General features: G+C 35.6%; 1 protein-coding gene across 1 annotated transcript; it reads right to left on the minus strand.

Annotated features, from left to right (window-relative positions):
* Positions 1-750: 750 nt before the first annotated feature.
* LOC124990886 (keratin, type I cytoskeletal 19-like) lies at positions 751-2,069 on the minus strand. Its single transcript, XM_047561390.1, is given in 2 exon segments — positions 751-2,033; positions 2,036-2,069. Coding segments are annotated over 2 exon segments (1,200 nt in total). The 3' UTR covers positions 751-867.
* Positions 2,070-24,526: the final 22,457 nt, after the last annotated feature.

A 24,526-nucleotide genomic window follows, 5' to 3' on the forward strand; every position in this document is an offset into this window, starting at 1 on the left:
ACCTACCTGCCTGCAGTTTTGAACCTGTTAATTCCTTTTGGGATTAACATGCTGATTAAATTAAGGCTCTCTCATAATGCCATCATTTAACTTCTTAATTTTCTTGCATTGTCTCACACATGAGCATTTAGGGGACACTTAATATCTAAATCGTAACACTGTTATTTCCGTGTTTACAAGAGTAAAAGCTCAACAAATTAAGAATCAATCACTGTTCTTGGACCTGAAATCATAGGATAAACCACTGCCCAGAAAATCTGAAAAGACATACTCATCCAGGAAGACACATATGAGATGGGATTCTCTTAACAATTATCTCTGGAATCATAAATTGTCAGGAATACTTAAATAGCAATGTTGAAGAATCTCTATATTAGTTGTGAATTAACATGAAAATAAAGAAGTCAGAATTTTAAAAGAGGAAACAAAACATTGTGGATTTTATCTCCAGAAACTTTACAAGGATTTCATGTTTAAAAAATCCTCTGTGACTCTAGCAGGAAGGTAAGAAAAAGAAAAGTGAATTATGCCTAAAATGTTCTCCATAGTATAGAACATGCTGCAGGGTAATGACCTTAGGAGAGTCTGTCCTAACTAGAGAAAGTACATTCCTCCCACTTTGGTTTTCTCTAACCTTCTTGCTGTACCTATGATGAGCACCAAAACTGATCACCCAAGAGAAACATGCAACTGTCACACCTCAGAGGCACCGGCCCAATATTTTTTTTTTTTTTTTTTTTTTCCCCTTGGGCCATAAAGTTTTATTGGCAGGTCAGGGATGGAGCAGGGTGAGGTCCCTCCCCTCCCCTCCCCTGCCCTGCCCAGGGGACTCCCTCTGCTGGAGGACAAGCCCAGGAGCTTTTGCACTCAGATGTTGAGCTGGTTGGGCAGATTGTTGTAGTGGGCATCCTGGCCCTCCAGCAGGCTGCGGTAGGTGGCGATCTCTTGCTCCAGCCTGGACTTGATGTCCATGAGCTGCTGGTACTCCAGGTTCTGGCGCTCCGTGTCAGCCCTCACATCACGCAGTTGGGCTTCGATGCTGCTGATCACCGCCTGGATCTCCGCCAGCCGGGCTCTGTAGCGGGCCTCGGTCTCTGCCAGGGTGCCTTCCAGGGAGGCTTTCATGCTGAGCTGTGACTGCAGCTCAATCTCAAGACCCTGGAGGGTACGTCGCAGGTCAGTGACCTCGGTCTTGCTTATCTCGAGCTGCTCCAAGTGGCCGGCATCTTCCCGGGTCAGCTCCTCGGTCCGACTTGTGAACCAGGCTTCAGCATCTTTCCGGTTCTTCTCAGCCATAACCTCATATTGGCTTCTCATGTCACTGAGGATCTTGGCTAGGTCGATGCCTGGAGCAGAATCCACCTCCACGCTGACCTGTCCACCCACCTGGCCCCTCAGGGCACTGATTTCCTCCTCGTGGTTCTTCTTCAGGTAGGCCAGCTCCTCGTTGAGGCTCTCGATCTGCATCTCCAGGTCAGTCCTGGCCAGGGTCAGCTCGTCCAGCACCCTGCGCAGGCCATTGATGTCGGCCTCCACGCTCAGGCGCAGGGCCTGCTCCGTCTCAAACTTGGTTCGGAAGTCATCTGCAGCCAGACGGGCGTTGTCAATCTGCAGGACAATCCTGGAGTTCTCAATGGTGGCACCAAGAATCTTGTCCCTCAGGTCCTCGATGGTCTTGAAGTAGTGACTGTAGTCGCGGGAGGGCCCGGGTCCCTGCTTCTGGTACCATTCGCGGATCTTCACCTCCAGGTCGCCATTGGCCTGCTCCAGGGCGCGCACCTTGTCCAGGTAGGAGGCCAGCCGGTCGTTGAGGTTCTGCATGGTAATTTTCTCGTTGCCCGCCAACAACCGGTCGGACCCGGCCAGGACGCCAGCATAGCCGCCACCATAGCCCCCGGAGGAGGACGAGGACACGAAGCGGGCGGAGGACACGGATATGCCACGGCCACCTGAGCCCCGGTGGATGCTGGGCTCGCGGAAGGCGCCCCCAACCCCAAAACGCACGGAGCCGCCTCCCAGGCCCCCGAGGGATGAGTGGCTGAGGAATGGCGATAGCTGTAGGAGGTCATGTTGAGGCAGACGAGGCAAGCGACACTGGACTGAGAAGCTGCGGACCGCAGGGGGAGTCCCAATATATTTTAATTGTAAGAATATAGAGGTCTTTCTGCCTCACTGACACACTAATAGGTCTCAAGTATAATAGTAAAATATAGCTAGAATACCTGCAAGACAGAATTTCTAAGCTGCCACCAATTCACTGCATTTATTTGGTATTTATAGAATACTCTATCCAAAAACATCAGTGCACAAATACTTCTCATGCTTTCATGGAATATACGCCAAAAATAGTCCACGTCCTTAATCATAAAACACATCTTAGCAAATCTAGGATAATGCAAATAATGTAAGGTATATTCTGAGAACACAGCAGACTGAACAAGAGATAGCACAAAAGATAGCACAAAAATTCTCAAATACTTAGAAATTAATCAACCCTTCTTATATAATGCACAGGGTCACAGAAGTCCCAAGAATAATTAAAATATTGCCTGGCATGGCAAGGCATGCCTATAATCCCAGAGACTCTCGAGGCTGAGGCAGGAGGATCACAAGTTCAAAGTCAGCCTCAGAAATTTAGTGAGGCTATAAACAACTTAATGACACTGCTGCAAAATAAAAAAATAAAATAAAATGGGCTGGTAATGTGGCATGTGGTTAAGTGCTTTTGGTTCATTCCTCAGTACCAAAAAAAGGAATAATTAAAATATTGAACTACATAAGAGCACAACACCAGAACATTTGTGGACTTCAGTGAATATAATGCTTAGAAACAATATAAAGCAGTAAATGCCCATGTTATGTAAAAAGAAATCTAAAGTCATTAACCTAAACTTCTACACTAGGAAATCATAAAAAGTAGTTTATAATTCTAGCAGATGAAAAGGTAAAACCAAAATTAGAGCAGAAGTTAATATAATTGAAAATAAGTATCTATAGAGAAAGATCAACATAACTAAAAGATCTCATTGAAAAGATCAATAAATTTGATAAAAAGGAAGAAATTCTGTCAATAGCTCAATGTTCACAAAGCCAGTAAATCAGATGAAATGAAAAATCTTCACGAAAGACACAAACTACCAAATGTCACACAAAGAGAAATATATAATCTTACTAAGTCTGGATCTATTAAATTAATAAGTAACAACTTTCTAAGATAAAAATGACAAGATTTGCTGATGCACTATTCCTAACTTTAAGGTCAAAGTAATACCAATTTGCCACAATTTCTTTCATAAAATACAAGTGGTAAACAAGAGTTCCTAATTCATTCTGTAGGTCAGAATAATGCATGTTGTGGGGATTGTAGTTGGAGAATTCAATATGAACTCATGTTTACCTCATGGTATTCATTTCATACAAAGGCATTTATAGATAAGTTTATGTAAGACATTTGTAGATATGTGCATATGATGAAGTTAATATACACATTACGGTCTCCTTACATTATCAGCGGGGGTCTTTGCTACTTTAGTAGCAATTATACAATCTGCTAAGGAGAACTTGACTTCAAATACAATTCCCCACATAGGACCCCTGGGGAAATAGCAGATTCTAGAATTAGGGAATAGGAAACATACAAAATAAACCTAGATATCTTATGGTGTCAAAATTTTACAAAAGTGTTCAAAACAAATAAAAACTGAAATTAAAATAAAATAAAGCCCAATAATTAGGAGGAGAGAGGTATGAAGGGAATACAAAGAACAACTGAAAAATTCCCAGTGTTCAAGTCTAGAACAACTTGAGGAAAATAATGAAGTGATATTGGATTATAATCAAGGCATAAAATAGACATCCATGCAAATATACTTTCATAAATAATTGGGTACATGAGTAAATTGAAAAGAATAGACACATATCCCTGGCCAAAAAAAAAAAAAAAAAAATTCCAACTAATTTAGGTAAAAACTTGGATTTCATGGAGGACATAGGAATAAATCTGTTTTTCTTATTTTGGGTACATATAATTATAGTGACTTTCTTCCAGAAAATGCATTGTGTAAGGGGGTATAACTTTACAGAGGATAGATCTAAAACATATGACCTCATACAGGTGATCAAGATTAATATCAACAATGGTGATCCCATCTAATGAACTAGATAGGATGCATCTTTGATATGTTATAATGAAAGCAGAATTTTTATCTATGTATCCTTCTTCCCCCAAACATGACATGAACAAAGTGTAATCATGAGAAAAACATCAAACAAATTCCAACAGAAGGATATTTTATGAAGTATCAGGTCAATACTTCTCAAAACTGTCAAGGCCATGACAAATAAGAAAAGTCTGAAAAACTTATTACATCTAGAGGAGATAAGGAGACACAATGATTAAATGTAATGTATCCTGACTGGGATTTTGCACTTTAGCTAAACACTAAGGAAATCTAATGACATTATGTATTACTAAATAAAAAGAAATCAGCATTGATTCATTAATCATAGCAAATTATAAAATGTTAATATTGAGGGAATTGACTATTGTCCATTTTTAAAAACACGTAAAGTAAATCAGCATATCTAATCACAACCAGATAATAAAAATAAATTTCCTATAAGTACACATAAAAATGTGTTTTATGTGGACTGTTTATTAATTCTTAATATAGACTAGTGGGATAAATTGTACACATAATTTGACAAAAACCATTTTACAGGATATTAAAATTAATCATACCAATATAGATGTTTTAATAATTAGCTGAGAATAATTTTTAAAAAATTTTTCAACTGAGTTTAAATATTAATATGAAGTGAGAGACAGATCAAGAGGAGAGAGTTAAGGTTATACTTTCTAAAGAATATGTAGGCTAATGACATTTTGCCTGTTACTTAATCCTATTTTGGCAAAGTGACATCTTCTTATGGAATTTGATAAACTAAGAATAGTTATTTTTTTATTAAAGGATTCTGTTATCTCTATTATTCCTGAATAGAGTTGGGATCAGTCTTTTTGGGTGAAAAGAGATTTTCTCCCAAATGTAAACTTTGGTAACTCATATATATAATTTCTTACTGTGACATATTTTTCAGACTTATTTATTATTTCTGCCTGGTGCAATAACATCCCTTTATCTGACAAAATCTTTGCTATTATTTATGTTAATTTCCTCTAAGGATTTGGCACTAGTTTTAATTTGAGTGTATATACACATATATACATATATATAATATTATACACATATTATATATAATACATATTTATAATATTATACACATATTATATATAATACATATATAAATATTATATATTCAATTATATACATGTATTTATTCAAATTATTTAAAAATTTGCAAATAAATGACATGCCATAGACATGGTTCTTTACGTGTTCAAATTCAATTACTTAATTAAGAACTGTTACAATTTTTAATTTTGCCTAAGATGATAGTTGTATTTTAGTACATTTGCAAATTTCAACAATTTTAATTGCTGCAATCAGACATATAAGCTTTAAAAAAACCCAATAGACCCATTTATACCCTCATAATTGAAATTGAAGAGATTTTATGTGTTAAACTTTTTTCAAAGAGTTATACATAAAGAAATAGAATATGTCGAGTTTCACAAAAATCTGAAGTTCCTTTTACACATTTTCTTTTATAAATGTACCCCTAAACAAAGCATAATAGATGATCCATACAGACACTCTCAAGTGTCTCATAAAAATAAATGTAAGCCTGTTTTCTAAAGGTTCAGTATTCAGGTCTGTGACAACCTTTTATCACATAAAGGTATGGGAGAAGCTTTTAAAAATTTCCGAATGCCACATGTAGCCAAAAGATTGTTAGACATACATGTAAAAAGAAATTTTAAAATATATTTTTAGAAATTTTAAATCTATAAGAATTTCAAATGCAATACATACTGATAAATGTATTAGTGCCTTCATTATTTTACATATTTATCACAAAATAATACCTTTATACAGCATCAATGCTATTTTTCTATTTAAAATGATTCAGAAATAAGAAATGCATTATTTAACAGAGTATAATAGTTGATGCTATGGAGAATGACAATATTTCAGGCTATAAAGAATAATTCTCCAGTCCTAAAGCAACAGAAAATAAGCTACTAAAGATAAGCAAATAAAAAAAGAATTCCCATTTTCTTATTCTTAAAGCACATCACTAATCTCAAAAATAACTAGCAATAGCTAGTAAACTTCAAATTACTCTTTGCTGATAGAAATGGAAAATGCAGTTTCAAAGAAAAAATATCAGAAGTAAGCCAGAAATCCCAGGATTCTACTACAGTACAGAAAGACCCCACATACTAATATTTTGGAGTGAGGTAATTGCTAAAACATATTTACAGAAAATACCTTGTCTTTATATAAGTCTTTCTTGTTAACTAGCACAATTTTCTTTGTTTTGTTTTGATTCTTCAAAGCAGAGGTTCTGTGGAAGTTCCTAACCTTCAAGTATTTGATAATTACCTATCAGGTGGAATGTGAAGGAAGAGACACCAGGAACCTCATGCTTAACCAAGAACTTTTAGGTGGAGTTGCTTAGAGAATTGGAAAAGTAATTCTATCCTACTCTTCATGAACTGTATGAGAATCTGTTCAGAAATAGAGTATTGTGAAATGAAAGTCAAGGAAAGCCTCTGTTATTACCTGAAATGTGACATACTCTGCAAAATCTGTGCAAGTAATAACCTATCTGTGCCTAAATTTCTCATTTATACAGTGGGAAACATACTGCCAGTATGTTTCTGGGCTATGCTCTGTTAAATGCTGTGTCCCCTTCTGCCCCCAGCTGTAGGACAACTAAATCACACAAGCAAGCTGTAGTTCCAGACAATCACTAATCAGTACTTATCCAACTGTTCAACTGGGCCTGGATGCTGGCTCTTTAAGAAAGAGGTGCTCTTTTAATATCCTGGCCCCAATGTGTTCTTCTCAGGCTCCATGGCTCCTTGTCCTTTACCATCTGTTCTATGTCTATCATTAGTCTAATAGGGAAGGAGTGTTGGCAACTCTGTTTATAAACCAACTATGATTATTTGGTTAAAATATGTGTAATGCTTTTATCAGATTAATTGTAGGCACTCATTAAATAACAGAGAGAATAAAATAAATAGTCTCTCTTATGTGAAAGTTTACTTTCTTACTTTTGGGAAAGCAACCATACAGAAATATTTGTATTGGCATGCTGTACACAGGATATAGGAAATTCAAGACATCTGTGATGCATGAGAGTTTGAATGATGTTGGATCAGAAAATCTATGCAGCCTTCATGGGATGGCTAATGTCACTTGATGTACACTGAACTGATATTACTTTGAAATTGAACTGGACGAATGAAGTAATACACATGACAGCAAACATCTTGATTGACTGTGGTAGACTTAGCCAATTAAAATGGCTCAAGGGAGATTCTGTCATATGTGAGCCACATGAAATATCAAAACCTCAGGGTTTTAGCAAGCAATATTCAAATGTTTACGATATTTTCAAACACTTGCACTAAATGCTGTATATTTCCCTCTGAACTTTTACTCCATTGTGAATTTAGATGTTATATTTTTATTTTCATTTTAATGGTAAGCTATGCCCTCCAATGTTGCAGCAGACCCCAGCAGCTCACTGCCAATTTCTTCTTTCTAAATTCTTCTCTCATATCGGTAGACAAGGATGAGTGAGTGAAAAGGTAGGATTTATTTAAGTGTGAATATTGTCCAAGTGTGTTTACCTGAAAGTGAGGGAGTTTTGAGCTACCTTTCTGTTATTGATGTCTAGTTTAATTTCATTGTATTTGCTGAATTTATTTTGAGTAATTTCTATTCTTTTAAATGTGTTAAGCTGTGTTTTGTGGCTGAGAATGAAGTCTATGTTGTTGGATGTTCCACAAGCACTTGAGAAGAATGTGTGTTTTGCTGTCGTTTGATTAAACAATCCATACATATCATTTAGATCTAGTTGATTACAATACTGTTCAGTCCAGCTATGTTATGGGCTATGTTACGTTCTTCCTGATTTTCTACCTGCTGGGTCTGGTTCCATTTCTGATAGAGAAGTGCTGATGTCCACAACAACAACAGTGGGCAGGTCCTGCTTTGAAGTCAGCTTTGTCTTCAATTAACCTATATTGACCTACTCTTTCTTTTAATTAATGATTAAACTTATATCTTTCTCCATACCTCTACTTTTAATCTGTGTCTTTACAAAGTGGGTTTCTTATAGAGTTTTTGTCTTTTTTTAATTCACTCTGATAGTTTCTCTCTTTTTATTGGTGACTATTGATGTTTAAAGGGATTATTGATAGGGTGGAATTAATATGTTCTAGATTCGTTAATAATAATAATTTATTTTCTTGGCTTCTCTAGTTTTAACTCAACATCTTCTATGCTTCAATTTATGCTGTCAATTTTCCCCTCTTTCAGCATATAAGCTAAACTTATTTTTAATATTTAATTGATTGCTTGTGGTTTTGCAGTAGACATTTACAATTAATTCAAGTCTCCTTTCAATAGAACTATACCATTTAGTGGGTAGTAAATGTACCTTCGAATACAGTATTCCTGTCACTCCCTTCTGTCCCTTATAACATTGCTATCATTCATTTAATTTTCCATAAGCTATTATCGTTGAATACATTATTGCTATAATCACCTTAAAAAACTGCTATCTATTAGAGCAATTAAGAAAAAGAAAAGTACAATATGTTATGTTACTTCCCATATTCCATCTTTAATGTTTTCTTTTATTTATATACATTTAAATGTCCAACATATAAGTTCCTCATTTCTGAAGAAATTATTTCTTATCAGGCAGATCTTCTAGAAATTCTATTTTCTCTTGTCTTGGAAATTATTTGTTTGTTCATCACTTTAAAATGTAATTTCACTGCATACAATTTTTTTTTTAATTTAGCTTTTAAATTTTTACAGACTGCATTTTGATTTGTTGTACACAAATGGGGTACATCATTTTGTTTCCATGGTTGTACACAATGTAGATTCATACAATTCATGTAATCATACATGTACATAGGGTAATGATGTCTGTCTCATTCCACCATTTTTCATACTCCCCTCCCTCTCATTTCCTTCTACATATTCTAATGTTCCCCCATTTTCCTCTCATTCCCCACCTCCCCTCACCCCCATTATATATCATTCTCCACTTAGCAGGGAAAACATCTGGCCTTTGGTTTTTTGGGCTTAGCTTATTTCACTTAGCATGATATTCTCCAATTCCATCCGTTTATTTGCAAATGCCATAATATTATCTTCCTTATGCCTGAATAGTATTCCATTGTGTATATATACCAGAGTTTCTTTATCCATTCATCTGTTGAAGGGCATCTAGGTTGGTTCCACAATCTAGCTATTGTGAACTGAACTGCTATAAATATTGATGTGGCTGTGTTACTGTGGTTTGCTGATTTTAGGTCCTTTGGGTATAAACAGAGGAGTGGCATAACTGGGTCAAAAGGTGGGTCCATTCCAAGTTTTCTGATGATTCTCTATACTGCTTTCCATAGCAGCTGCACCGATTTGCAACTCCACCAGCAATGTAAAAGTGTGTCTTGTTTCCCGCATCCACGCCAACATCTATTATTGTTTGTATTCTTGATAATAGCCATTCTAATTGGAGTAAGATAAAATCCATTGCTGAGCCTGCCCCCCCATACAGAATTTTTGAGTGTTGAATTTTTTTCTTCCAAAACTTGCACTCTGCTCTTTTCTTGCTCACGCAGTTTGTGAAGAGAAGTCCAATGTATTTCTTATCTTTGCTCCTTCACAAATTAGGTGACCCCCCTAAATCTCTGCCCTTCAAGATATTCTCTTAGTCTTTGATTTTTCTGAGGTTCAAATATTATAAATCTCTGTGTAGATTATTTGGTGTTCACCCTGTCTTTTGGATTATGAAATTCCTATGTCTCTGATTTGGTGTCCATTATTAATTTGGGGAAATTCTCATTATCACTTCAAATATTTATATCCGTTTTCTGTCCTCCCCTGGTATTCCTATTTTGCAGTTTCTGTAATCCTCTTTTATTTCTTGACTATTCTGTCATTTTCTTTCTACTTTCTCTTTGTTTTGGAATTTTAGAAGTTTTGTTTGACATTACTTGTAGCACACTGGTTCTTTCTCAAACTCAGTACACTCTTTTGACAAGTATTATTAGAACGTTTTATATTTCTAGAAGTTACTTTTTTGTTCATTCTCCTCTGTTCTTACATTTGCCTTTTTTTATATTAGAAGTCTTAGTGAAGCCAAGTCCTAATAGAGGGGTGCTGACATCCATAACTATAATAGTGGGTAAGTCATTGCTTTGAAGTCAGCTCTGTCTTCAATTAACCTATATTAATCCACTCTTTCTTTTAATTAATGATTAAAGGACAGCAAACTCAGACTGTGACCCTAGGGAGTCACCATTTCAATGCTGGCCTCTAGTGACAAGCCAGGGAAGAGGTATGCCAGGGCATGCTGATCAGTCACACAGCAGAAACCCAGCCAGGGCCCAACATGGAAGTCCACCGCACAGCTCCCTGGCTCTGAACCCCTACAACTCCATAGTGTGCCAACCTCAACCTCCTGGGAAGTTACGATTACAGGCAAGCAGTAAGGAAACAGAAGAAGGACAGAACTGAATGGAAGTTTAGACTCAGGTGTTAACCAATACCATTGGTACTTTTTCAAACTCTGATTAGCATAAATTTGGACCAATAGCGTTGACACCAGTACTATATAAACCACTAGACAAGCACACTCAAGCAGCAACCTCTATTGGGTCCTCTCTTGCCCTGCAGAAGTTCTGTTTCTATTCACTCTTAAACAAATCCTACCTTTGCACTCACTCATCCTTGTCTATGGATATGAAAGAAGAATTTAGAAAGAAGAAATTGGCAGTGAGCTACTGGGGTCTGCTGCAACATTGGAGGGCATAGCTTACCATTAAGAGCTGCAACACATTTCTTGGCTTATGAAAACTCCACCTATAAGCAAAAATGGGGACATTATGGTTTCATTAGAAGCATGTTAACATAGTCGTTTTATATTCCCAGTCTGAATCCCAACATCTCGCCATATCTGAATCTGGTTGTGATGCTTGCCCATTTCTTCAAACTGTTTTTACCTTTTAGTTTGCTTTATAATTTGATGTGGTTGTTCTTACTGGTTATATATATTGTCTTGGGTAAATAGCTTTCCCGTGTCATGTTTTATATTTATATGTCTAGGAGTTAAACTGTGTATGTTACTATGGTTTTGGTTGCTGTAACAAAACACCTGAGACTCAGTAATTTATAAAAATTTAGACATTTTAACCTCTTGTTTCTGGAGGCTGTGAAAGTTCAAAATAATGGTACAAGTGCAAACTCAGCATTATAAACGGGGGAGGGCATCACATGGTGAGACAGAACAAGTGTGAATCAGCTCTGGTGTCTCTCCCTGTTCTTATAAAGCCTCCAGTCCCCTCATGTTCATCCTACTTTGAAAACCACATTTAATCCCAATTAATTCCCAGAATACTACTTCTAAAAACCATTAACATATGAATTTGGGGATTAAGTATCCAACACATGAAATTCGGGAAACATTTTCAAAACATGCACTTTTTTACTGCTTATTATAGCTATAGATATCAGGCTAAAATTTTCTGTGATGTCATTTTGTCTGTCTCCCCTGTTTGCCTTGAACTTCCCTCCATACTCCTTAAAGAAGTTCTGATCTGTGAGTTCTTTCAGTTGTCCTTTCTTATGCTTGTAGCGAACTTGTGTCCCTGGATTGTGATGTTCACAGGTGTTTCTCAGTCCTTTTCTTAAGTGAGACAAGGTTAGTGGGGCATGGGTTTGGCTATTTCTTCTCCCCTGGGTCTGGTAGGTTCTGGTAAAAACCCAGTTGGTTAAAACCCCCAGTGCATAAGCAGTTCTATTAAGGACTTGCTTGTTTAAAAAAAAAAAAAAAGAATGCTTTGGGTATATTTCAAAATGGCTGTTTTTCGAAGGCTGGAAGCATGAGAGGGTTTTAGTTGTTGTTGTTGTTGTTGTTGTTGTTGTTTTCTTTGAGTTTCCCCTCGAAACCTGGTTGGACTCCCAGAGACAAACCTCAGAAAAATGTTAAGTCTCCAGTGGAGTTTTTGACTCAAACTCATCTACTGTGAGCTGCAGCCAAATTATCAATTACTCTTTTGGTTTTCCTTCTGCATGACTAGTCCCTGCAAAGTGTTCTGACCTTAATTTTCTGCTCTGGTCTGTTGTGATTCTTTTTGTCCCTCTACTTTTGAAGTCACCAGTTTTTCCTGTGACTTCAAATCTTTCACAAATCTAAGAAGAGCTGTTGATTTCCATTTTGTTTTGCTTTTTTCCTGTGTAGACAGGAATGACAACTTCCAAATTCCTTATAAGCTGAATCAGGAATTGGGAGCCTCCCTCTCGCCTTGATTATCCTTCATTCTGCAGTGTTGACAGTACCTAACACAGGAGGATCTGCTCATCTTCTGTGATGAGTAGATGTCAGTGAACACCTAACTCATCTTACTAAGTGGATCCAAGTGAGGACTTTGTACCAAACAGTGGATAAAATCAGGCACTTTTACATTCACTATCCAACTTTGTCACAACAGCCTGTATTTAAATAAAGTGAATGTTTTCCAATATAGTATTCACAAAGAACTCAGTGATGTGTTCATTTTAAAGTTAGTAAGAAAATTTAAAATTCAGAAAAGGAGAAAAAAGATTCTCAAATTCCATCTAGACTTTTGCTATTAATGACTTAATATTTTATTGTATTTTGGAGGAAAGGGAGTTTGACATTTTCTGGCCTTGTGGACCTGGGGAGTGACTGCCCCTTTCAGGCTTCATGAATTCTGAGAGAGAGCAATTTGTCTTAGAGTACATCTTATATGGAACACATCAATCCCAAATCCACGTTCTTTCATTCTCTTCCTTTATTTAATTTCACACACCAAGCCAAGATTGTTCCTGACCTGATGCGCTCCAAAGCAGTGTTCCAACAAGTATGGATGTCTTAGTTCATCATGAATAGTAAGACCTATGCTCCAGAGTCCAGTAGAATCATGCAGACTGTCCAATCTCATGCTCTTACTCACTGTGCCTTTCCATTTTCTTTGTATAGAGGTCACGAAAAATTCTCAGCCCCATATTTTCCCTTGATCCTTCTGCCTCCTAACCAAAGCTGGAGTTTCCCATGTGGTCCTGTACAATGAAGCATGTCCCCTCCACTTGTCTCCCCCACCCATAAATGATAAATTCTCCTTTCAATGATACTGACCTCTCGGTGTGTGTCACCTTAACACACCTGACCAAAAAGAAAAGAAAAGAGAAAAACAAATATCCTGGTACATTTAAAATATACCTCTTGATTGATATGCAACTTCAAAACTGTGGAACTTGATTTTCCCTTTCCTCCATACAAAGCACAGAAGACTACCATCTAAGAGCGGTTATTGTGTAAGAAAGTGGTTTTTATGGGAAAGTTATTTTTCCTCAGAAATTAAACTAAATTTAGACTTTCTCACCATTATTCATAAAGTAAAAATTGCAGAAAAATTTCCTTTTACCTTTATCCATTTGACAGATATATTCTGGATACCTCAATTAATCAATTAAACCAATACTATTTATTGTTACTAACTATGTATGCTTAGTGTGTAAAGCACTGGTTAATGAATGAAGCAGATTCTAACCCTCTCTATGCCTTTGTATTTTTGTTGTAACAAGCACAAACTTGTAAGCTTCACTGAGATTTCTCTAATACTCTAGAATGTGTAGGGTATGTAAAAGTAAAAAATGTATTGCACCACATTGCGAAATAAAAGAGCATCTCAAAAGAAATATTTAATGAGATTTTTAAAGTAGGACTAAGAATGTTTTTAAGAATTGCATTCTGTCTAGTAGGAAAAATGTATCAACTTTTAATTTAGAAAATGATCAAATTAAAAATTATATAAAACTGCCAAGTATAGCAGGGATAATTATAGTAATAATTACACTGTGCTCAAGATATTAACTGGGAATATAATGGAATTGCTATTTCTGTCATCTCAGATATTGAGTTCAACAATTCCTGGAGTTCTAGTCCCAAAAGCAAGAAAGCTTTTCTATTTTCTTTGCTCCTCACTTACAAACACATAAACTCATTTTAGTGACCTGAGGAAACCTATTTGTTCCCTCTTCTATGGCTTTCTTCTTCATATAAACTTCTTTTTATCTCTTATGTCTTCAAATCTTAGAAAAACAGTTTTTATTTAGTTAAAATTTTTGAGAATTTTATTACTTAAAAATATTTGCACTCTGCGTACAGATGTGGTAGTTTTTTTAATTTGAACTGAAATAATTTTATTCTTATTAACATATTTGGGTGATCAGAATACAAACTTCTAAGACTTTATTTATAAAATTATGTCCTTTCATTTAAGACAAGAGCTGAAACTATGTGACTGCACAGTGTTTTGTGAAGAAAACACACACCCAGTTTTACCCAGATATATACATAATATAGCATTTTCATGCTATTTATATGACAATTTGAATTTTAAATAAAGCGAGGTAGATATTCAGTGTCTTAAATGTATTTAATAGGTGTATGTGTTAAACTATTTAAGATGCTGTTTTTGTCAGGTTTTGTCACTGCTGCAACTAAAAGACCTGACTAGAACAACTGTAGAGGAAGAAAAGCTTATTTGATGGCTCATGGTTTCAGAGGTCTTAGTCCATAGAAGGTTGACTCCATTCCTCCAGGTGAGGTAGAACATCATGGTGGAAGAGTGTGGCAGAGGAAAGCAGCTCACATGGTGATCCAGAAGCAGAGAGAAAGACTCCACTGGCTATATACAAATATATACCTCCAAATCACGTCTCAATTCCCACCTCCTCCAGCCACACCTTACCACTTCAGTTACCACCCAGTTAATAACTATCATGGAATTAATTGACTGATTGGATTAATATGCTTACAACACAATCATTTCTCATCTGAAGCTTCTTGCATTGTCTCACACGTGAGCTTTTGGGAGACACCTCACATCCAAACCGTAACAAATGCATTAATATAGGACTGAAATTTTTTAGAGGAAGCTGAGTTATGCGTGAAGTTGTACTTGCCTCCTGTGACCGAAAGAAACTTAAATATCCCTGTAGAGAAGTGGAAATACCTAGACCAAGGCAAGTCCTGAAAAAAGAGAAACAGAAGTCATAAATATATCAATGTTATTTTACTTTATGATTTTGATTTCTTCCTTCTTCACAGACTCTTTAGTGGTTTCTTTGTGAAGAGGTAGAAAAGGCAATAATTTCAAACCTATCAGGTTGGGCTCTGATAGACATAAAGCTGTGAACTATCAGAGAACACCATGAAAATATTGACTTTGTGGAATATGCACAAGCCTTATAAGACACAAAAATGAATTCTTAAAAAAATACCAAATTTGGGTCTAATTTAAGTTTAATTTCTCTAACTTTTTTTTCCTTAACTTTGTAGCTCTGTTCTTTCAATACACAAGTGTGTTCCAAAATACTCTGAATAAAATAAAATGATAGTAATCAATTGTGCTATGGAGCTATTGCTTTTTTACTGTTAAAAAATGCACATAGGGAATAATATTGTGATGGCAATTTTGCCAGTCACGCTTTCTGGATGAAGAATGATTTAAAATATATACTTCGAGATTTTACTGTAATTTAAATGAGCTCCATTTATCACTAGATTCATTAGTAGTTTTAACAATATATATTTTTCATCTATTTTGTAACTGATTGTCCCTTTGAATACATGACAATAGAACATCTGCTATATTTCTATAGTTCTGTGGAGGTTATTATACCTAATTGCCTACAAGAATAAATATTTCTCATTTAACTGTTTTGTTCTCAAATCACTAATAACTTCACCTCAGCACAAGAGAGACACAACCCTAGATGTATTTGCCTTGTGTCCTATTGCATTTATTCTAATTTAAATGTACCAAATGTATATCGCTACATTTTGTCACAGTGAATAAGACTTACTAGTATGTTAAGTCACCATTTCCTCTTCATGATTATCAATATCAACAACAGAATAGCAAAAACTTAGAATTTACCTGGTGCCAGCCACCAATATATTGGTTTCATGCATATAAACTGATTTCATTTTCAAAATAATATTTGTGAGGTAGATATTATTATTATATCCATTATACAGAATGGAATGCTAAGATGCAGGAGCAAAGTAACTTGCTGAAGTTTCCATGGCAACTGAATGGCAGAACTGAGACCCAAGACCAGATCACCCTGTTCCAGAGTGCAGGCACCAAATTTGTAAAAATTCCCAGAAGTGGAAACAGTAGGTCATGGCTTTTCTTTTCCACATTGACAATACAGTATCATCCATTCCTAGATTTCCACATTGATTCAGAACCAATGGTCTCTTGTAAGTTCTACAGGAAAACTTGATTTGAATTTTAAAGCAAAAAGGTGATAGTTGCTGATATATTTCTACACAATTATTTTTTATTTTTGTTTGTGAAGTGTTAAAATTGGACTCTTAGGACATGTTCTGGGTCTCAGCTGACCGGGTCTCTCTGGCTTAGCCAAAAGAATACATGAAATGAAATGTTCCTGAAATAAAGTGTAAAATCAGGAAATGGAACGCAAAGGAAGCATTGATTCTGAAACTATCTGGGAATCTTGGTGTTGGGAGAAATCTGAGTTCTTGGTTGGCAGTAGTGAATGTCTCAAGTGTGTAAGGAAAATTTGCAGGGAGGAGTATTCTGCTTTGGCTAACTAGGAAAGTAAACAACTGCCCCAAACTGACTCAGTGTTACCAAGGGAACCCGTATAGGAACCTGGTGGTCTGATGCCCCGTGGCACATTGTGATTGAGCAAGAAACCTATAAAATGTATAGCTGTTCCCACAATAAACGAGTTTGCAGGCTGCTCGTCACAAGCCTGTTTCCTCCCAGCTCCCGGAATCTGGGTCTTGACTCCGCACCCTTACCCCACATATGAGCTAGCCCAGCACAAGAGAAACTACATTTAGGAATAGATGACATTGGATTGTCAAGGTAGAAAGAAGAAGCCACAGCCCATCATTCTGCAGGTTAAGAATTGTTCATTCCAGTGGGATGCTATCAAAGTTTCAAGTCCTGAATTCAATCAAAGATAAGAGAAAGCTACAGGACAGATTTCAAAGCCATTAACTAATAACTTCATTAATACTCACCACACACACACTCTTAATAAATGGACCAGATGACACTTTTTTCCTCAGGCTAAACTGTACCAACTGCATTTGACAGACATGTTTTCTGGCCCAAAAGAGAAGCTGAGAGTAATTTGAGGTATTTCCATACATGAATAACAATCAGGAAGGGAAAATGCAAATAAGAAAAAGAGCTATTTGGGCTTTTCCACAGGCAAAGTTTACTGGAGTCCTTATCTTTTAAGAGAATGTTCTGCTTTGGCAACTAGAATTAAGGTCTTGATTTAGGCCCAACTCCTCTTAAAGGGAAAGTGAATACTGCACAGGAAGGTCCCTTTCTTCAGAAATTACTGAGAAGACCTCAACAGAAGATAGAGAATACCTGAAAACAGGCAATGACCTCTCTGTAGGACGCTTAATGAGACATTTTTTTTTTCTATTTTTCTACAAACTGTTTTGTAAAAATCCAATGAATAACTATTTTAAGGCCTAAGGGTTATGTGGTTTCTTTCACGGATTTCATGTTGCATAAGAAAAGTTGACATAGATGACAGGAAAATGAAATAGCAGGTCTGTCCTAAAGCAAAACAAAGCAAAACATATTTATTTACAAAATATGTACTAGACTGGATTTGGTCCAGTTGCAATAGTTTATGAACCCTTGTATTTATTCATAAATGTGAAATAAAAGTAAAGAATTAACAGATATTTAAGGAAAATAAATTGGGTGAAAGTGAAAGGCCAAGAACAAACAACACAATTGAGCCAAATCAGACAATGTATTAAAAAGAAGCAAAGTTATTGAAAGACCAAGCCATAGCCTCAAAAGGAACAGGCTATTTAAAAGGAAAAGAATTATACAACAAGAAACAATACTCAATTTAATAGATTAAATAGTGCTTTGCAATTTCAAAAAGTAGATTGAACATTAAAATGAAAATGAGCTAAATTCAACATAAACTGAATAAAGAGTATGTAATAAGTAGGAGAACATTTCAGTGGCATAAAAAACACACACAGGAAGAGTAGCATGCCTTTAATTCCAGAAACACAGATTCAAGAACTGAGAAAATAATAAATGAAATAAGGAAATTCTCCAGTACGAATAAAAACCAAGAAATAGAAAGAGGACTAAAAAAGCATCACCAGCAACCATGTGTGGTAGAGAACACTGGAGAAGCACCATCAATATTCTGGGGAAAACAGTTTTAGAGCTGGACATCTATGCTGAGCAGAAACAGTAGTCAAGTCTGAGGACAGGATAAATATGTATTTGTTTCTATCCAGAATTTCTACTTCCACATCATCTCAGGAATTACTTCAGAAAAAATTAAATAATTTACACACACACACACATAATATATATATACTTATATAATATGTATTATATATGTGATATGAAATATAAGAAGTGTGAAAAACTAAAAATGGCATAAAGAAAACAATAGATATAAAGAGGAATTTGAAGGCTATATATTTAGATTAACCTTCAAACAGTTAATCCAAAAATAAATAGAAAAATGCATTTTGATTAACATTTAAGAATATACTTTGTGGTAGATTTTTAGCCGCTTTGGCTTATTTCTATATAAATTGAATCAGACTTCTTCTTCCTGTAGTTATCAAAGTGCAAGTGCTGTTGTTAATGAACTGAGACATTCTACAACATGCAAGCAGACAGACCATAGGACACCCTATTAAGTGGCAAAGAACAAAAGATACCAAAAATAGTAGCAAAATAACCTCAATGAAAAGGTGAGGTGGTGAGAGATACACTGAAGAATCACTCAAATTTATAAGCCAAATACTTCTAGTTTTGATTAATAACAAAAGGCTCTTTTTTGGGGTGGGTATCTGGAGATTTAACCCAGAGGCACTTTACCACTGAACCACATTCCCAATCCCTTTTTAAAACAAAAAATATATATTTTTTTTTGTTTTGAGACAAGGTCTAATTAAGTTGCTTAGGACCTTGCTAAATTGCTCAGGCTGGGCTTGAACTGTGATCCTCCTGTCTGTGCCTTCCAAACCACTAGGATTACAGGTGCGTGCCAACATAAGACTCTTTTACCTTTTTTTTTTTTTTTAAACCTTTCTGGCAGTGTTCTTAATTCATGAGTAGCTTCTTTGAGATTTTAAAAAGTTAAAATTTTCTAAAAAGATGAGGTTTTAGGAAAGAAATGATGATGATGATGATGATAAAGATTTTGGTACCAGGGCTTGAACTCAGGGGCACTCAACCAGTGAACCACATCCCCAACCCTACTCTGAATTTTATTTAGAGACAGGGTCTTACTGAGTTGCTTAGGGCCTCGCTTTTTGCTGAGGTTGGCTTTGAACTCACCATCCTCCTGCCTCAGTTTCCCAAATTTCTGGGATTACAGGTGTGCACTATTGCCCTTGACAGAAATAGATTGTGGATGTTATAAGGGCTTATTTTCTGCCTCACAGATGGCACCTTCTTGTTGTACTCTTTCATGGTCGGAGGTCAAAAAACTGAATCTCTTTTATAAGGGCCTCTCATAATCAGCTGGAAAAGACCCCAGTTCTTATTACTATTTTCTTAGGTACTAGGTTTCAACATATGAATATGGAGGAAACACAAACTTCCAGATCACAGCAGCTGAATTCATTTTCTTTCCTCCTAATCTTGAAGTGGTATTACTTTAACTTGCCTTTTCAGTGTTACTCATAGCCCAGAAAATTAAATCTGCATGTATTCATCTTATCTCTGCTTATAATAACCCATAAAGATCATGTTTCATTTGATTCATCCAAGTATAGATTATATAACTTCATTGAAAATCTTAGACATAGAACTCAATTCTCTGGTTGGCACAGATGGTCTGGGAAGCAAATACAGTCCTAATATTGTTGTCTTTACATTTTCTGCATGCAATTAGCAGCACAGAAAATTACCACTGTACCTAGTGTATTGCTAAACTAACCACATGGTGACTATTTGAACATACCACATGCTGTTCTGTTTTTTTTATTAATTGCACACAAAATATTTTAATTTTTAAAGGAATAAATGTCCCCATTTCTTCCTTACCTCTCTATAGTCCAATGGACTTACTCTCTTGAATTTTGCAAGACTATCTACTTGCCAAACAAACATGATCTTACGTTAACCACACTGATTTTACTTGTTCCATTTTGTTGTTCAATTTCTCCCTAATTCAAAACCTTTTAGTGTTTAGGTTTTGTAAAAATCTGAAGTCTTCTATTTTCTCCCCCAAAATGCACATGTGACTCTTCATAGTCTTCTGGCATTGTAACAGAACACAATGGGTTTGCCAATTGGTGAATGCCATACACCTCTTTCTATAAACCATACCTGGTTTCATGTTTACTGGTCCCATTCTTGGACTTCTCAGCTTCCAGAACTGAGAGAAACAAATATCTGTTATTTGTAACCCACTAGTTTCATGTGTTTTGTTACAACCACCTGAACAAACTGAGACAGTAAAAACTTCTGAGTTTTCTGATCTCCTCTCTTTTCATTTTTGCCAATTTCATCTTAGTAAAACAAACAAATCATTCAAGTTCTTTAAAAATACATAATGATGCAGCAATTAAGTATAAATACTTTAATGTACCTGCCAAGTTTCCCTACATCATGTACTTCTATCTATTCTCATGTCCTAGCCATGCCCAAAATCAAATTCAGTCTTGCAGCTAACTGAATATTTCTTTATTAAAGCCAGCATAGGTATCTCATTGATGCTTTTCTGAAAATACATTGTTAATATCCTGCCTTGCAAATCAGAGAAAGGATTGGGGCTCTTCCCTGAGAGTATGGTGCACTGTGAGAAACCATTGTGATACTTTGACATATTCTAATATCGTATAGCAAATTGGGTCACAAATGGACATTTTTTTGGCTTGTGAATCATTTCAAAGTTCCATGCTTTGAATTTCCTTTCTGAATCATCACAGTGCATACTTTCTTCTCCTTTGCAAAAAGGTCAGCTATTGTATTGCTGATACAATGGTCACTTGTCCTACTGCCGAATTTCCTCTTCAAACTTTCCAAGGATTTGGAAATACAGAATTCAGCTTAGAATGATAGAATTTTATAATATTAAAGCTTTTAAAGTAACTCCCAGGTATGTGTTTATTAGGTTCTAAGTAAAGATAAGTCAACTCTTCATGAAATTCACATCACTTTGCTGTTTATTTCCACTTTTCAGAAAACTTTGAAACATTTTCTCCAGTATTCTGCTACCTTGTTCTGCTGTGTTGAGGACTCCAGAGCACTAATGACCATGTATCTGAACTTTCAGTGCACAGTTGGTGTGAGAGATGATATAGATCAAGGGTTTATAAAACGTTCACTCAGTGCCAGGTAAGTTTTGAAGGGTTTCACATACATAAACTAATTTATTCTTTACCACAACCCTGTGCAATAAGTACTATTACTGTACCCATTTTACAGATAAGGAAACTGAAGTTCCGAGAAGCTGCAAAAGTATACCAAATTCTCATGTCTTATAATTGACAGAAATAAAAATGTTTGCATCCAGAATTTAATCTCTAAATGCAATGCAAATTGCCTGTGTAAGTTAGATTTTAGTCACCATTTTTTATTTTTTTGTCATTTTGTTTTCTGTTTCCATCATCTTTGAATGTAGATAAACAAATCTTTTGGTCTGTGTTTAAATATCCAAGTGTATTTTAGGTGAAACACTAAAGACTAACAACTCTTAATAATTAAGATTTTTACATTTTTATTCCATCCCACCTACTTTAAACAGGCATGGGTCATACTAAGAAAACATGAAAGTGAAGCGTATGTTCCAAAGTTCATGGTTCACGGAATATTTCTGTAGCCCACATCTATAAATAGTTCTATGATTACTTTCTTACCATTTAGAATACACCTGTGCCCTTGGAGATGGAATTCCTACCCATATGTTAGGAATGGGAAAATAAACAAATACATATGTGTAATTACCATGAGCTCTGACCCAGTGGCTAATCTTTAAGTATGCCTTAGTATACAGATTAATAATTAGGCTCCAGAAGTAGCAAAACAAACTTGAACAACCTTTAAATACACACATACACATGCAGCGTTTCCAACAGTTATTATTTTATTTCTCCCAATTTACATAGAGTAGGCTAATTTTTTAATGGTTAACATGTCATTTATTTTCAAGAATGCTAATTTCCATTCTTTTCATGGTTACATTCAGTTTGGAATTGTAATCCCATTGTGTATTTCTAATCCATTTTTCAGCTTAATAGATCTGATAGATTTCAAATTACATTTCAGTGAATAGTTCTCTTCTCATTTTCAACCTCCATTTAATGTTTCCACTTTGATGGAACAACTTGCTAAGCAAAGTGCCTTTAGCACTTCTGACAAGATTTAGTAACTTAATCTGGATTTCCACTAAACCACCACTTATAGCTGAACATTTAGGTAGACGCTGGCCGAGGATTCATTGCTAAGAGCTAAATATATACTGATTAGGACAGAAACAAGCTGGGGTGTATTACTGAACAAATGCATCATCATTTTTGTGCATAAGTTTGTACCAAAAAAAAAAAAAGGAGAGAGATCACAACTTAGTAAGTGGAGATTGAAGCAGAAGATAAATGACAGAATTTACAGAAGAGCAAGAGGACTCAGCAAAGTTAGTGCAGTATCTCAAATCAATGGTGGTAGAGTAAAGATTAAAAACTCTTTCAAGTATGTTGGCAGGCCACTAAAGGCAAATATCATATGGCCTGACTTTGATGCACAAGATAAAATATCATGTTAAAACTGTGAATAAATACCACTTCTTCATGCTAAGCATCATTTTATCTTTTTTCACCATTAGCCTGGAATTTGTTAGCAGCAAAATATAACTGTTGAAAACTACACACTAACGAAAATGTATTGCTAGTGAAGTGGAACAAGGGGGAGATAATTCCATTCTTATTCTGGTCAAGTAAAATGATTCTACCATTATGGTGCCACACAGGGTGTTCTTAAAGTTTTTGCTTTTCCTTTTTAATATTTTTTATTTACTTATTTCTACAGTGTTAGGGATCAATTGCAAGGCCTCATGCATTTATAGTGCTATTCTTTATCTCGGCCTTGGAGGAGGATTCTAAAGAAAAATGTGAAATATAGGGAAAGATTTATTGTATTCCAACAAAATTACTACATGATAAGAGAAAGGTTAGTTTATGAGATAAGTAAATAATTTGATCTCCTTCCCTAAATATGTTGAATAAATGATTAATTAATATTATTCAGGTGTTACATAAGTTTAGTTTTTGAGGAAGGTAATTATCTCTATAGAGGCTGGATGAAAGGAACTTGACTTAAAATGAAGAAGAAATAATTTAAACCATTTGAAGTAACAGCTTCTTGGTTTAAGTGGTGTATATACTATTGAATCTGCCTGCCTAAAAATATATTAATGAAGACTAATAACCACATATTTATTTAGTTAGATTTATTTCTAAGACATTAACTACTTGATATCATTATAATGAATTTGCATTTAGTTATACTTCACTGTAGACACAAAAATAGAAAGAATGTCCAAATATATGACTACTTCTAAGTTTCAAGCTTTGAAGAATCTTTAGCAAGTCTACCGAATATTCTTCACTAATGTGTCACAGATTAAATGATTCTAAAACATGTACTTGGCACAATATTTAGTCAGGGGTGGGCATCGGTTCAGCTAAAAACTGAGCTGCTGCCCTGTACAACATACTAAACATAATGCTCACTCAGTGAATTCTGGGATATGAACAGGATTTGGAAGAATGAATTTAAATTTTCCCTATATTATCTTGAAAATATCTACTAGTTTTTTTCAGAAATTTCTTTTCCTAGAAGATAAAATGTAGATAATGGCTTTTATCAAGATTCTAGGGTGAGAATGGATGCAAATATATTTTCTTAACAGTGAAGATGTATGTCAGGCTTCCTGACACTTCCTAGACACTTCCAGAAACACTTTTGAAGAGAGTTATGAGGCATCTTGGAGCAGGGGAGGGAGGCAGAGTCCTTCCCCTCTGACAAGCGAGGTATTTGTTCACCCTTGTGCAACCAGGGGTATGTGTAGATTTCACAGGCTTAGGAAGCTCCTAAAGACTGTTTTTTTTTTTCTTCAAAAGTATTTAAATGAGGATACAGCTCAGTCATAGAGTGCTGCCTAGGGTGGGCAAGGTCTTGGATTTGAATCCCAACAATTATAAAAAAGAGAAAACATAACAGGTTAAGAGTGGTGCATAACTATAATCCCAACAACAGAAGACTCACAGGTTCCAGGTCAGACTTGGCAACTAA

This window comes from Sciurus carolinensis, chromosome 8, assembly GCF_902686445.1.
Source record: "Sciurus carolinensis chromosome 8, mSciCar1.2, whole genome shotgun sequence".
NCBI classification, from domain to species: Eukaryota; Metazoa; Chordata; class Mammalia; order Rodentia; family Sciuridae; genus Sciurus; species Sciurus carolinensis.